Below are 13,853 nucleotides of genomic sequence, written 5' to 3' on the forward strand. Positions count from 1 at the left end.
GGGTGCTAATGTGATAAAAATAATTATGCTTTGTAAATTAACAGCACTGTGTATGTGATTTTATTAATTACAATCAATATTTTGCAACTGCGATAATATAAATTTTCAAAATGGCTTGAGTGTTGTGATGCCCAAACCATTTTTCTCATAGACTAGCCTTCTGCACAGATGACACATGAGTTTCTTGACTTTGTAATGGGGATAGCAGCTTGCCTTTGGCAAATGTGCAAAACCAGTGATGCGGCATTGTCAAAAATAGATGGTTTATTCACCTTTTGGGTAAAATGAACAAATAGGAACACCGTCTCACTGAAAAATAACACGGTCCAGCCCATCAAAAGTCGAACATCTTGTCCTCCTACCTGAAGATCTGCAGGCAATAGTATCAATGATGTGGGCTTTATCCAGAATTGGTCATTTAATTACATCATATATATTCCTATATAACTTGTATCTTCCTCTGAGAGTTCTTTCCACAGATTGAGTACAGTGTCCAGTAAGTTTTGGTGAAGCATGCAGATACTACCCTGGTTGTTTAATATCTTTTTCATTGAAATCTAAATAGCCTCATAGAGTCTTGCTATATGGAAAACTAAATTTAGCTTTAATTTTAACTTAATAAATATAGTACTCTTTACTGTTTACATAGACAATGTTTGAAGTCAAGCTGGGTTGTCAAACTAAATAATTCCATATGGCTTCTTCATTTACCATTTATCATACCGTTAGATGCTACATGTAGTTGCAGTATCATTTACCAAAGTTGATGGATTTTTTTTTTGAGTGGGTCATGGCTTCTTAGAAATTGGGTGATCTCAAAAACATTTATAGCATTCATCTTTAAAACCAGAAACACCAGATTAGCAAAGACTGCTTGCATAATTTAGAATTAGGCGCAGAGGAGGGGGCTGTTACTTTGATATACATGTGTGTATGGGTACGTAACTTATCAAGAGCAGAACTTGAAGTTGGGTTTTGCTTCAAATGATTAATTTTTATGGACTCATTCAAAATATTTCTGTCCTCCAGGTAGTTTTTTAAGGGGAAGCCAAAAATATTAATGTTGACTATCAAAGCTAATGTAAAAGGAAATTTGTCATTTTAATTGTTTTTCTGAACCTTCAAAAATTTAAACTAAAGCACCTGCAAAAATAGACAGTACATTCTGGGCTTGGTATGGTCTCCGGCATCCTTTCAATCTTTTCTTTTCTTTTATACAGTTCTTTGAGGTTCCCTTTGACTCGAATATGAACAGGACAAAAAACAGACCTCTGGTGCGAGGACAGATCAGGTAAGGCTGCCCACACCTGTTCCCTGGAATGAGAAATGAACTTATTGTTTCTTTTATGTGTCTTCTCCCTTGGTCTGTTTAGATAAGCAAATATTTCAACATGTAGATAAAAGACTAAGAAAGCGATGCCACTCTTTGTGTTTTGATAACTCTGAAAGTTTGTAATAGTCCCATGAGGAGTTTGTCAGGATAATGAATTCATCTTTCAGCTATTGAATAGTGGTTATTGCACAAGTGCCTTTGTAGATTGAGTTATCAGACGTTACCATCTGCATATGTTTTGTGATGAGCTCAAGCAATCTCTCAGACAAAAGTAAACTACTGAGCTATATTTAGAAATTAGCAGGTGATCCTATCTGTTGCTCTTTTATGTGCTAAATAAAAATTGTGATTTCACCAACATTTCTTGTTAAAAGGAGGAGAGAATCCATCTTAAAGCCTCTGAGATCATTTAACATGGGGAGGGTGCTGTGGTCCCTACCTGGGTGCTGTCTATGCACATCACTTTGGCCTCTCTCATTTTAGTTTCAGGCTCCTAAATACATGATAAATGTCAAGAGCTCTCCCTGTGTTCTCAGTAGGTGCTGTTGGGTGCTGAACATCTGAAAATCTGGCCCTTGATTTATAAGCATTTTTCTCTAAGATGGGTGACGGAAGGGATCACGTGAGGATTACCTGTTGTGTTCCCTCCCTCTGGGGTATCTGGTATTGGCAGGATACTGGGCTAGATGGACCATTGGTCTGACCCAGTATGGCCGTTCTTAAGTAGGAGCTATAGTTGAGAAAATGTTGACTTTGTAATGTCTGTATAGTTTGTTGATGCTGTTCTTCGTGTTGTCTCTAAGCACGGTATTCCAGAGCTGCTCATCCAGTATACCTTAAGTGAAACAAGTACAGGTTCTCTAGTCCAGAACGCTCTGGTCCAGAAACATCTGTGGTCTGGAATTATGTTAGTGGGCCGATGTCCACTTTTCATGGGTGTGAACAAGTTTCCCACGGTCCCATAAAGTTTGTTTGCAGCCACGAGTCCTGGCTCTCGGTGTCTGGTGCTGTTATTTAGCTCTAATTTGTTCCTAAATATTTTCTAAGAGCCCAGTAAGCAGTGGAAGTGTTGGTAATATTGACAATATTGACCTCTCATGTCTGGAAAATTCTTTGGTTCAGAACTAGTCAGATCCTGAGGGTGCCAGACTAGAAAGAGGTTCAACTGTGCCTGATTACAAAGGAAAAACTTTGTTAAGATGAAGTTCTGGTTGAGAGTATGTGCCAGTCACTTCAGTTAAAAAAGAGTTACAGGGATGTTGCCATTACCCCAAACTGATTGTTTGAATCTAAAGCCCTCACCAGAGGGTCAGAATTCAGGCCTGCAGTAAGACTGGACTCTATAATGTAAATCAAGCAGGAAGTAATCTGTTTACATGGCAGCCTTTGTCACATTTGTGCATTAAGTTCTCAGTAAGAGAGGAAACAAACCAGCATACTTACTTAAAGCTCCATTGAGTTTTACTTCATCTTATACTTTGGAAGGGAAACAGCTTGAGCAGGAGTCAGTCACTCTGCCACAAAAAATTAAATTGTGAGACATCCCCACAGCCTTTTAGCCAGCTTACCCCACCTCCTTCACTCAGCAAAGTCCATTTCTACTATAGCCAAAAGTGTACAAAGTGTGTACAAAGTGTGCTATCCTCAAGGTGCTGACATTGCAGTGGGACACTAGCACTTTCAAGGAACAGTGCCAAGTAGCACAGCATAGCCTTGGCAGTAATTTGCGCCTTGGAAGGGGAGATAACCGACACCCAAGAAGCTATGAAACACTATAACTATCTGGCATTCAGATGCTGAATAGTGATTGACAAAACATGGCTGCTGCTGCAAAAAAAAAACTTGTGTGTGACTTTTGCATCCTGTGTTCCTTGTATTCTCCATGAGAGAACAGAATTTCCTCTTCTGAAACAAACGCATGGCAAACGTAATGGACAGTTTTGCAGAAGGGTTACATCCAGTTGAATTTTTCCCCTTAATGTATAACAATAAACCCTCTAATTTTTAATTTTGAAAAAAAATAGAATTTTTCCTTTTCAAGTAGTTCCTCTCTATCCCCTTTTCCCTCTTGCAGAGTTTTAATTATATCATGGGTACATTGAATATGCATTCACTTACCGCTTGAGAAAAAAGTTGAATGGAGCCCATAGCAGTTTTAGACTAGGTCTACACTATAGCCTTTTTTTGGAAAATGCTACACAAATTGTGCGCTGCAATTTGTGTAGCTTTTTCCGACTGCTTTTCTGGAAGAGGCTTTTCCACCATTTGGCCCTGTGTAGACGGGGCCAAATGGCAGAAAAGCCGCCTCTTTCAGAGGAGCCCTTATTCCTCATAGAACAAGGTATACAGGCGCCCTGAAAGAGCGTGTTTGTTCTTCTGCAAAAAGAAGCAGAAGAGCAAACGCGTTCCGCAGTCTAGCTGTGCCCTCTTAGAGAATGCCCATAGGGGGCCCTGCTAAGCTTTACCATTATAAAACCTCATCTTATTCTTTGGTTGCTTTAGAGTACAGCTTCCAGTTTCCATTTGGTAAATCATAAAGCCAGAACAAACCTGAGATGGTGACATTTTAAGAAAATAATTTTACATCTGGTGTCATCTTCTGCTTTCCACAAATACAAATACAAATCTAGCATCCCCTGGGTCTCCTATTTGAAAAGAAACTTAAAGCAATCCTGGTGTCTGTTTGCATGTCTGTTCAGTTTCCCAAGGATTGGGTTCCAAACTTTAAAAAAAAAACATTACACCTTATTTGCAAATCTAAAATGAAGCCCTCATTCATAAATGATTCAACAAACAATTTTAGTATAGCATTTCCATGATTTGTGCCAAGGATTATTTATAACAAAATTACGTTTTCCCTTAGGGTTCTATGAACAGTTGGTCCTATTTATTTCTGTGTTTTATCCATCACCTTTGGAAGACTGGAATAAAGTGATGGATGAAATTACAAGAAAATTGAGACAAAATAGTAAAGTTAACCCTGGGGCTAAATTCACTCTCATTGTAAATACTTGGGAGTGCTTCAATAGACTTGTTCTGATTAGTTCTGTAAGATGGTACTAATTACAGATTCCTAAGATAAGTTCATTTTATTTAAAAGCACATTTTAGGGAATATTGTAATGAAGATGTCTGGCAAGCACAAGGTGAGCCAGATTTCACACCCACTATACTAGTACAGTAAACTTCATATAATCCGCCACCTTTAGGACCCAGGGGGTGCCGGATTATCAAATATGCCAGACTATCAGAAGGGGGAGCTATGAGGGGTCTGGAGTAGGGTGGGAGGGGATGCCACCCCAGACCCCTCATAGCCCCCCCTTACGATAGTCCGGCTCTGCCCCAGGCGTCCCTGATTCAGCCGCTGCTGGTCAGTTTCAGCAGCAGCTGAATCAGGGATGCCTGCAATAGAGCAGCTGGGGTGCTGCCGGGTTGGTCCCGCAGCGCCAAGGGGCAGCGCTACGGCACCAACCCAGCAGCACTCCAGCTGCTCTTGGGGACGCCTGGGACAGAGCAGCTGGGGTACTGCCCGGTTGGTCCCGTAGCACTGCCCCTCGGGGCTGCGGGACCAACCTGGCAGTACTCCAGCTGCTCTTTGGGATGCCTGGGACAGAGCAGCTGGGGTATTGCCCGGTTGGTCCCGTAGCACTGCCCCTCGGGGCTGCGGGACCAACCCGGCAGCACCCCAGCTGCTCTTGGGGATGCCTGGGGCAGAGCAGCTGGAGTGCTGCCGGGTTGGTCCCGCAGCGCCGAGGGGCGGCGTAGGAGACCAACCCCACAGCACCCCAGCTGCTCTGCCCCAGGGGTCCCCAAGTCAGCCGCTGCTGAAACAGATCAGCGGCTGATTCCAGGAAGCCCGGGCCAGAGCAGCTCTGCCCCGGGCTTCCTGGAATCAGCCGCTGATCTGTTTCAGCAGCGGCTGAATCGGGGACCCCTGGGGCAGAGCAGCTGGGGTCCTGCCGGGTTGGTCTCCTAGCGCCGTCCTTTGGCGCTGCAGGACCAATCCGGCAGCACTCCAGCTGCTCTGCCCCAGGCATCCCCAAGAGCAGCTGGGGTGCTGCCGGGTTGGTCCCGCAGCCCCGAGGGGCAGCGCTACGGGACCAACCCGGCAGTACCCCAGTTGCTCTGCTCCCGGCTTCCCCGATTCAACTGCTGGTCAGTTTCAGCAGCAGCTGAATGGGGGAAGCCTGTCCGGCTGCCTCAGCACTTCCGGGTTCCTGATGGTGCTGGACCATCAGGAGTCCTGGAGCATTGGATGCCGGACTAATGGAGTTTTACTGTATATCATCATTCTCTTACATCAGGTCTGTATTTGGTCCATAAACTTGAAAAAAAAAAGAAGAACTCTTCCTTTCTTTATCCCAGTCATATTCAGTAGAGAGTTTTATATCGCTTTATATTAGCATTGCCTATAATAATCCTGTGCCAAGTTAGCATAATTAGAAAATGTATTTTAAAAATTCTTGAGTTAGGAAGAACTGTTTGTTTTACAAATTTCCTGCATCCTGAAATGAACTTCACTGTTGTTTGAAGGCATCACAGATTAACAAAACCATATTTATTTGATTTGAAACTTTCTTACCTTTCTCCTTTTTTCTTACATTTTCCCTTCCACCACAAAATGATAATGTTGGTGACTTCATGGAATCACTTATCAATCTTGCACCTGACTGTCAACATCCAATTTAAAGTTAAAGTGTCACATACCTTGAATGATGTTGACCTAATTCCCTGTAGATCTTGACTATGCCAGCCTTGACTGAGATTGTTTCTTCAGTGGTGTGGCAGAGTAGAATAATCCTGTGGAAGTGATCCAAGCCTGTTATATTTTCCCACATACACCCTGGTGATCTTTGAGCCTCTTTTTCCTGTGTCGATTAAAAAAATTCTTAAATGGTTATGCTAAAGACTAGTCAAAACAGACTAGACAGAGACGGATAAATTGTATTCAAAAGGCTCGTGTCTTGGTTCTGGGAATGAATCCAAAAGTTTTAGGTGTGTGCACTGAGTTTTTGCCCCATGCTTAAAGTGTGTTTAAATCATTTTTACTCTGGTTTTGACTCTCTTTGGTTGCTTGTTTACTGAAGCATTTGGCATATGTTTTAAGTTTTCTTCTGTGCCAGTTATTTTAGCTAACCCCTCACTGTGACATCTGAGTCCAAATGAACAGGGTAAGCAGCATTGATCCGTGATCTTACATAGTGTGATCAGCTCTGACTTGGAGGATTCTCTTTTTGGGAGAACAAGATGGTTAAATCTGCCTGGTCTGGCTTGTGCAATATTAGGCTCAATAATCGCTCTCAATTGGGCTTTGATGTGGACATGCTCACTAGGGACCTGTGCTGAGATTATCAGCCTACGTTAGAGAGAGAGGCTACTGAACTCTGAAAACCATCCTCAGTTGCTGCTACCTTGGTCAGGAATAAGTCCAGTGCTTAAAACTATTATTCATTTCCACTATCCAGGCCCCCCATTTAAACCATTTCTTTGCAGCGTATTTATTGTAAATAAGCTAATTTATGAAAATACTTTTAGAAAAGGTTTAGAAAATTGGAGAAAATATTTATTTCAGTGTCTCATTCTCGCTCATTGTGGTGATGCCGTTAAGGTTAGAAATCATAGGCCAGGCCGTTCTGTAGAAGTGTCTTCCTTGCGTAGGGCATGAGTTCTGCAGCTCTGATCTCTGGGAGAGTGCGGGTGGGAGGGTGGAGCTCCCGCAGAGCTGTTCCACGGCAACTACATCGATGCCCATGCTGAGAGCACTGGGTTGGCCCTGAAACCCTCTGAACAGAAGAAGTGGTAATGCACGAAGCCCCAAGTTGGAGCCCCTGTGCCACATGGAGCACATGCCTAGTGTTTCACAAGCCCTAAACCCAGTCTCCCCATCCTTTGCGTAGAAAACCACACTGATTCTACTCCCAGGAGACCTCTGCAAGAACTGGCTGGTGAATTTGCCCTCAATGATCCTTGACTGGCCAGTGTCAACTGACTTGGAGTTGTAGGGCTCGGGCTATAAAATTGCAGTGTAGACATTCAGGCTAAGGCTGGGTCATCCTGTTGCAAAAATAACAAAAGTAGAACTGAATGCAGCCTGCCATGGAGCACTATCCATCATCCCAGCCTGCCCACACGTTCTCCTTCTTCTGACCCCTCAAGTCCTGTTTGGAAACACAAACTACTTCAAATGTTCCTCATACTTGGTTGCAGTGTTAAGCTCGTTGAGCATATTTATGTTCTGTATTAGAAAAACAGTTATTATTTTTCCTGCTGTGAATTATGTTTATGTAATTGATGGGAAGCATTTCTACACATGCAGACCTTTGATTTCAATGAAGTGGCAGCAGCCGTTCCTTTCAGTTTCCTGTTCAGTATGATTTATCCCATACTTTTTTAAGACGATGGATTTGATTTTCTTAGCGGTTAGTTTAAATAAATCTCTTATGCTAGCACCAGCAAGTGAATTAGTTTAGTTTTCCCTCTTCTACTAAGACAAGCATTCTGATCCATGGTAGGTTGAAGGTAAGTATCTTGATTTTCTTGCTACCTTGCATTTGTATATACTTTGTTAAACAGCAGCTGTTTTCAGACACTAAGCACTGATAAAAAGTGAATACATTTCTCTTAGGCTTTCATCTCTAAATCCTATGTTCTCAATAATGGGCTATTGTAGTGGTACCTGATTCCTTGTATACCTGTCAGTGCTGGTACTTCAGGTTTCCGCAACAGTTACCATGGACATTTGCTCTGAGTCTCTTTGACTTGGAGTTCTGTTTGAAGTTGAGGGTGAAGATTCCACTGTGGGGTTTGGAGCATCACACTCCCCCTACACCAGCTCCACCTTGACTTCCATGGCTCTACACCAGGCCAAAGAACACAGTGCATGCTTGCCTCATAACATGGGGTTGGATCAGGCTGGATTCTACTTTGTCAGGGTGTAGCAGTGGTGAATGGAACTGACGTCCTAGAATTGTCTCAAAAGGTTGGGAACAATGGATCTATCAGACAAGTGCAAATTAAAATATAATAATTATATAATTATTAAAATATAATTGGAAGCTATTCTGCAAAAAAAAAAAAAGCATTTTTGACTGTGGCTTTTTCATGAATGTTTTAATAAACTTAAATTCTTGGCACTTTAATTTGGTAGAAAATTCAGTTTCACCAAAACATCATGCCTCAACCCTGATAATGCCTCAGATATGTGCAGAAATGAATTAAATGTTAATTTAGTTTGATAAATCTTTTTCCTGGGTCTTTTATTACTACCTCACTTTTACAATGCACTAACTACTACTTTCTGTATTTTGCCTCCTTCATTCTTACAGCCATTATTAACTGTTGATACAGTTATTAACATGCAAAGCTTTTTCACTTTTTGATATTTATGATATGAGTATCGATTTTGTCCAGTTTCGCTCATAAGTTCACAGCTTTTGAGCATCATAAAGAAAAGACCCTCTGTCCTACCAATCTGTCAGTTTAAATTGATTGGGTTACATCATCTGAAAACGAATGTTACCATTTCTCAGCTGCTACAAATACAATGATTTGCAATACATTTGCAAATGTATAAGCTGAGGGTTGCATAAAGTGGTGGAACACTCCAGTGGGTTAGATGTTCTGTATTTATTGAAAATTGTGCTGAGATGCAGAATTGGTAAAGCTCAGCAACAAAATGTAAGGCTTTTCACTGGTTTGGTTATCTGTGGCAAGCCTGTTGATGGGTTAGCAAACCAAGAACATGCTGAAGAAATGTCTTGGGGGTTACAAACATCTCTCTCTCCTGTTGTTAATGTGTAATGAGAATGATTCTCTTCTCACTAAATCCAGTGTAAATGAGGAGTAACTGCAGAAGTCAATGGACTCACATCAGTATATGTGAGAGAAGTTTATGACTTGGGTTTATGCTGAAACCGGTACTAAGGATTTAGCAAATTACTATTTTAAACCAGTATTTTAAAGTTTCCCAAGGGTTTCAGCACAATTTTGGTTCCCATTTAAAGCTTAAACCTTTACTTAAATGCCTGATTGTTCTGGTCCCTTGGGTGGTCATGTCAGGCAGGTTTCACTGTACTTAAATTAAAACAAAAACTCCATAAACCTGTAATTCTTCAGAAATAATCATTGCAAGAGATCAGATGCTTATTTCCCTCTGGAAAACATTCCAGTGTTTTGCTTAGAAAATACTTCATTTTAAAGGGAAGGCCCGGAGATCTTTTTACGTGATAAAAATGTTACTTTTTTCGGTGGGAGGTTTTTTGTCTTGTTTAAACAGAGCACAATTCAAAGCAGACACCACCAGGGCAACCCTTTCAAGCAACTTTTATCCTGCCTGTATGCAAGCTTTTTTATTATTATTTGAAAACAAGTATGTGCATTTTCCCCCGGCTGGATTCCTTTTCTTTCCCGTGTTTTTCAGAGGTTGGGGGAGTTGGCGCCGGCTACATTTAGTAAATAAGAAATAAAAAAGACAGCTTTATATTTTTGACGTGTCCAATTACTTGTAAAAAATGTAACCTATGAATTCTAAGCGGCAGGGTTCTTCTCCCATCCTCTCCCCCTTAATTCTTTCCATGGCCACGTCATAGAGGATGAAGAGGAGATGGGGAGAACCTTGGGGCGAAAACACTGTTTAATGAGAATAAAACCCACATCAAAGGGAGGACTAATGGAATGATATAATGCTTGCTGTGTCACTTTCCCAAAGGGACTATGGATGACAGTACTTATATTTCAATTATCTATTCACCGTGTGCATAAGATGTTGCTTAAATAGTTCTAAGGTATTAGAGTCCCTTTGTAGCAGTCACAGAAAAATATTGATTCTGCACATGATGTTTTTATGACTATGTATATTAGCAGGAAATTATATATTTATACCTCCATATATGATTTGTTTCTCAGAGCAATTTGAAAAACTTTATTAACTCCACCATTACAGTTATATGCATTTTGATTAAAATGACTGTAGAAGTGACTAACTATTCAGCCTGTGTCTTCAGCTAACTCCTGCTGTCTGAAAATAATTCTGCAAAAGCTCAATAGAGACATTCCTTTGTAGCCAGCTTTCTGTTTGTTAAATATAAATCCTGCGGAAACACTTGACCCCTCACGCCTTGCTGCTTTTCAGTTCAGCTGTGGGGCCTTTACCACCGAATTATTTATCAGAATCTTTAATTGCCTGTGGGACAGTTGATAAATTTGAGTACATTGTACATCACATCACGTTAGGAAACATCCCAGATGCTCATGTATAAACCAGGAGTCACGGTGCATTTGGCTAAATAGTCGCTCCATCTGCTTGTGAGGAACACTACAGAGAAGTGATATGGACTCCTAATGGAGTTGTTTTATCCTCCCATGTCAGCGCCACACCAGGGGGTAGAACACAGCTAACTTGAAGGAGCCAAACCATTGTACCCTAAGCCTTCTGATTTTGTGTGTGATATGAACAGACCATTTGGAACACTCTGGTTTGAGCTGTTCCGTTTTTAAAAATTCATTTGTGGCAGACAGTTTACTTCACTTCAGAGACGGTTGTGGAAATGGATTTTTACAATCCATCCATATGGCACGTAAACAAATAAATATTGTGAAGCCCAATATCACATCTTGTCCAGAGGGTGTTTCCTTCTGACACACCCCTCCCCGCCTTTACTGAGTTTGTCAAACATTTCAGATCCATGTTTGTAAATTTTGGCTTAACGCAATCAAAATCCTAACACTTATTTCCCTTTTAATAATAGTGAACCTTATCTGGTCTAACCACAACAGCACCATTATTCAACATGTGCCAAGTGTTCCAAGAAATGTCAGTACTCAACAAGTCCATTACAGAGCTGCTTGTGATTGTAAGCTGTTGCACTTTGAATTCTGTTTACAGTAAGTCATGTTAAAAGTGCATTTCTTCTATAAAGGACAGTTTATCGAGTCTTTAAACAAGGTGTAGCTTACATGTTATCAGCTTGGCAAGTCAGATAGCAGTGGGGTTTTCTTATACTTTAATTAGCTTTTGTTGGCATAGTCCATGCTGCTCAGTCTTTATAACTAGAGTGGCTGCATTCCTTTATAACGAGAGAGGTAAAAATATGCAAAGAGTCTCTCTCGCGTTTTATTTTCAACTACTTGATAAGGCCATAGTGTCACAGGGAATATTTTGTTAGAAATCAAAGAATAGATGGACGCAATCCATAATGATTCTCACTGATGTAGTGGCAAGACGATAGGATACTGTATAACACCACGCTGTGACGTTGGATGTTCATTGTTTTATTATTGTATTTTTTCAGATTAGTCAAATATAGCTGTAGGTGCCAACCCTATTCTGTGGACACCTGTCTGAAAGGTGAAAGCATACAAAATAATACATAAGCTTAGTCAAAAATATATTTACCCCGGCCCTGACTTCTTTCCTTGAATGACAGCCTGAGAAAACAGAGAGCAAAAATTGGGAATATTGCTGAGTACTCTGCTCATAGTGCAATACACTGGTGTTTTCTGTGTGTATTTTAGAGGGTGTTTGTAAATGTCCCTCCTCCCCCTGCCACGCACTCTGTATCCATTCATTTCTTATGGTGATAAGAAATTTTTACTGATGTTTCTCAGAAGTCTTGAATGTTTTAAGGATGTTTTAAGACTAAGGATGTTAAATATCGGTTAACTGACTAGTTGAGTAGTGGATGGAATTTCCATCGACTACTTGACTAGTCAATAGGCACTTCCACATTCTTCCTTTTCAAAGAGGAATGAGGAACTCCACGTGCAGCCTGGGACTAGCGGGAAGACCCACTTACTCCAGGCTGCACGTGGGCTTGCTTTGAACTGTACAAGAGTCCCCAGTAAGGAATGCATCCTCCATGCATTTCAAAGCCGTGGAGCCCAGAGTTAGCGGGGGACTCCCCAGCTGATCCCGGGCTTCACCGCGCTGCCCCTTTGCACGCCACTTCACGTTTCAAAGGGACAGTGTAGCACAGCTGAGCCGTGGATCAGCTGTGCAGTTGATGCCCCTTTGAAACGCCGCCTTAGGGTTTCAAAGTGGGCTGCACAGCTGATCCCTGGCTCAGCTGTGCTGCCACTTTGAAGTACCACTTTTCGTCAGGTGCATGTGATGAAGTGGGTCTTTGCCCACGAAAGCTTATGCTCCAACACTTCAGTTAGTCTATAAGGTGCCACAGGACTCCTCGCCGCTTTTGCAGATTCAGACTAACACGGCTACCGCTCTGATACTATCTACATGTTTTGTTAGTCTTTAAAGTGCTACTAGACGATTTGGGTTTTTCCTGTTACAGACTAACTCGGCTTCCCTTCTGAAGCTTATCAACATCATGTCATACATGTTCAGACAACCTGTGTGATAGTAGAGCTAGAAAATTAGAACTTGCTTCCTTCTGACTACCTGCCTTTTGCTGGACTACTCCTTAGCTTTCCCATGAATTACATTTTAATCTAAGCCTGCTCTTGATTAACTGTGGGGATGCTAGTTTGACTATTTCTCTGTTGTAATAACTTTAACATAACTTCTGTCATAGTCTATATCTATTTCCATAATGCCTTTCATCCCAAGAGACTATTTAATAATTCTGCACAATACTTTTAAGATAAGAAATGAAGGAGTATACACTAGAAATTGTAGTGGGGATTTCTGTAGGCAGCTTGCAGGTTCCTTACATTGTACTTTGTCCAGGTTCCACTGTTCATTTGCTCGTACAGCCAATAATGTCTAGAGTCTAGGGGTATGTCTACGCTTGCAGCCTAATTCAAACTAGGGCTGCAAATGTAGGCATTCGGAATTGCAAATCAAGCCTGGGATTTAAATATCCTGCACTTGATTTGCATCTTCCCGGCTGGGCGCCTTTTTTTTTTTTTAATTTACAAGCCCGAAGTAACTGCCCGCCTCTATATGCGGCAGTGAAACGGGCATTCGAAATAAAGCCCTCGTTCAAACTACTTGTTATTCCTCCTGCAATGAGGTTTAACAGGTAGTTAGAACTAGGGCTTTATTTCGAACACCCGTTTCACTGCCGCGTGTAGACGCGGGCAGTTACTTCGGGCTTGTAAATTTCAAAAATGGCGCCCGGCCAGGAAGATGCAAATCTAGCGTGGGATAATCCTGGGCTTGATTTGCAATTCCGAATGCATACATTTGCAGCCCTAGTTCGAATTAGGCTGCAAGTGTAGACATGCCCTAGCTTTCCCTTGGACCATTGCTCTTGCCTTCTTCTAAAACAGAGAATAATTTCTTTCCATCATTGTTATTGGTCTCTTGAAAGGATTTTTTCTTATCTTATTCCTCTTAAATCTTCTAATGGCTGACTAGCTTTTCTGCTCATATTTTTTTAGAAAAAAAGATAAATATTTTGCATAGTGAAATTCTCCATCCTGATCAGCCTACTTCAACTTCTTCATCCTTTGCTTTCTAAGGGCATCGCCTGCAGAGAGCGCAGCAGAAAGGTGTTTGGAAGAGATTATGGGATAAGCACCAAACGGAAGGAGGAAGGTTGCTCTCTTGAGAGGAATTATTG

General features: G+C 41.4%; 1 protein-coding gene across 4 annotated transcripts in view; it reads left to right on the top strand.

Annotated features, from left to right (window-relative positions):
• Nucleotides 1-13,853, top strand: part of COX10 (cytochrome c oxidase assembly factor heme A:farnesyltransferase COX10) — a 159,461-nt gene that overhangs the window by 105,500 nt on the left and 40,108 nt on the right. For all 4 annotated transcript variants that reach the window (XR_016347579.1, XM_075903517.2, XM_075903515.2 and 1 more), the window contains one exon: nucleotides 1,221-1,291. Coding sequence is in view for 3 of the 4 variants with exons in the window: in XM_075903517.2 (XP_075759632.2) it covers nucleotides 1,221-1,291 (71 nt within the window). In the remaining variant the exon portion in view is untranslated. The remainder of the gene's footprint in view (nucleotides 1-1,220; nucleotides 1,292-13,853) is intronic.

Source organism: Pelodiscus sinensis, chromosome 20, assembly GCF_052426305.1.
Source record: "Pelodiscus sinensis isolate ZL-2025 chromosome 20, ASM5242630v1, whole genome shotgun sequence".
In the NCBI taxonomy this organism is placed as follows: domain Eukaryota; kingdom Metazoa; phylum Chordata; order Testudines; family Trionychidae; genus Pelodiscus; species Pelodiscus sinensis.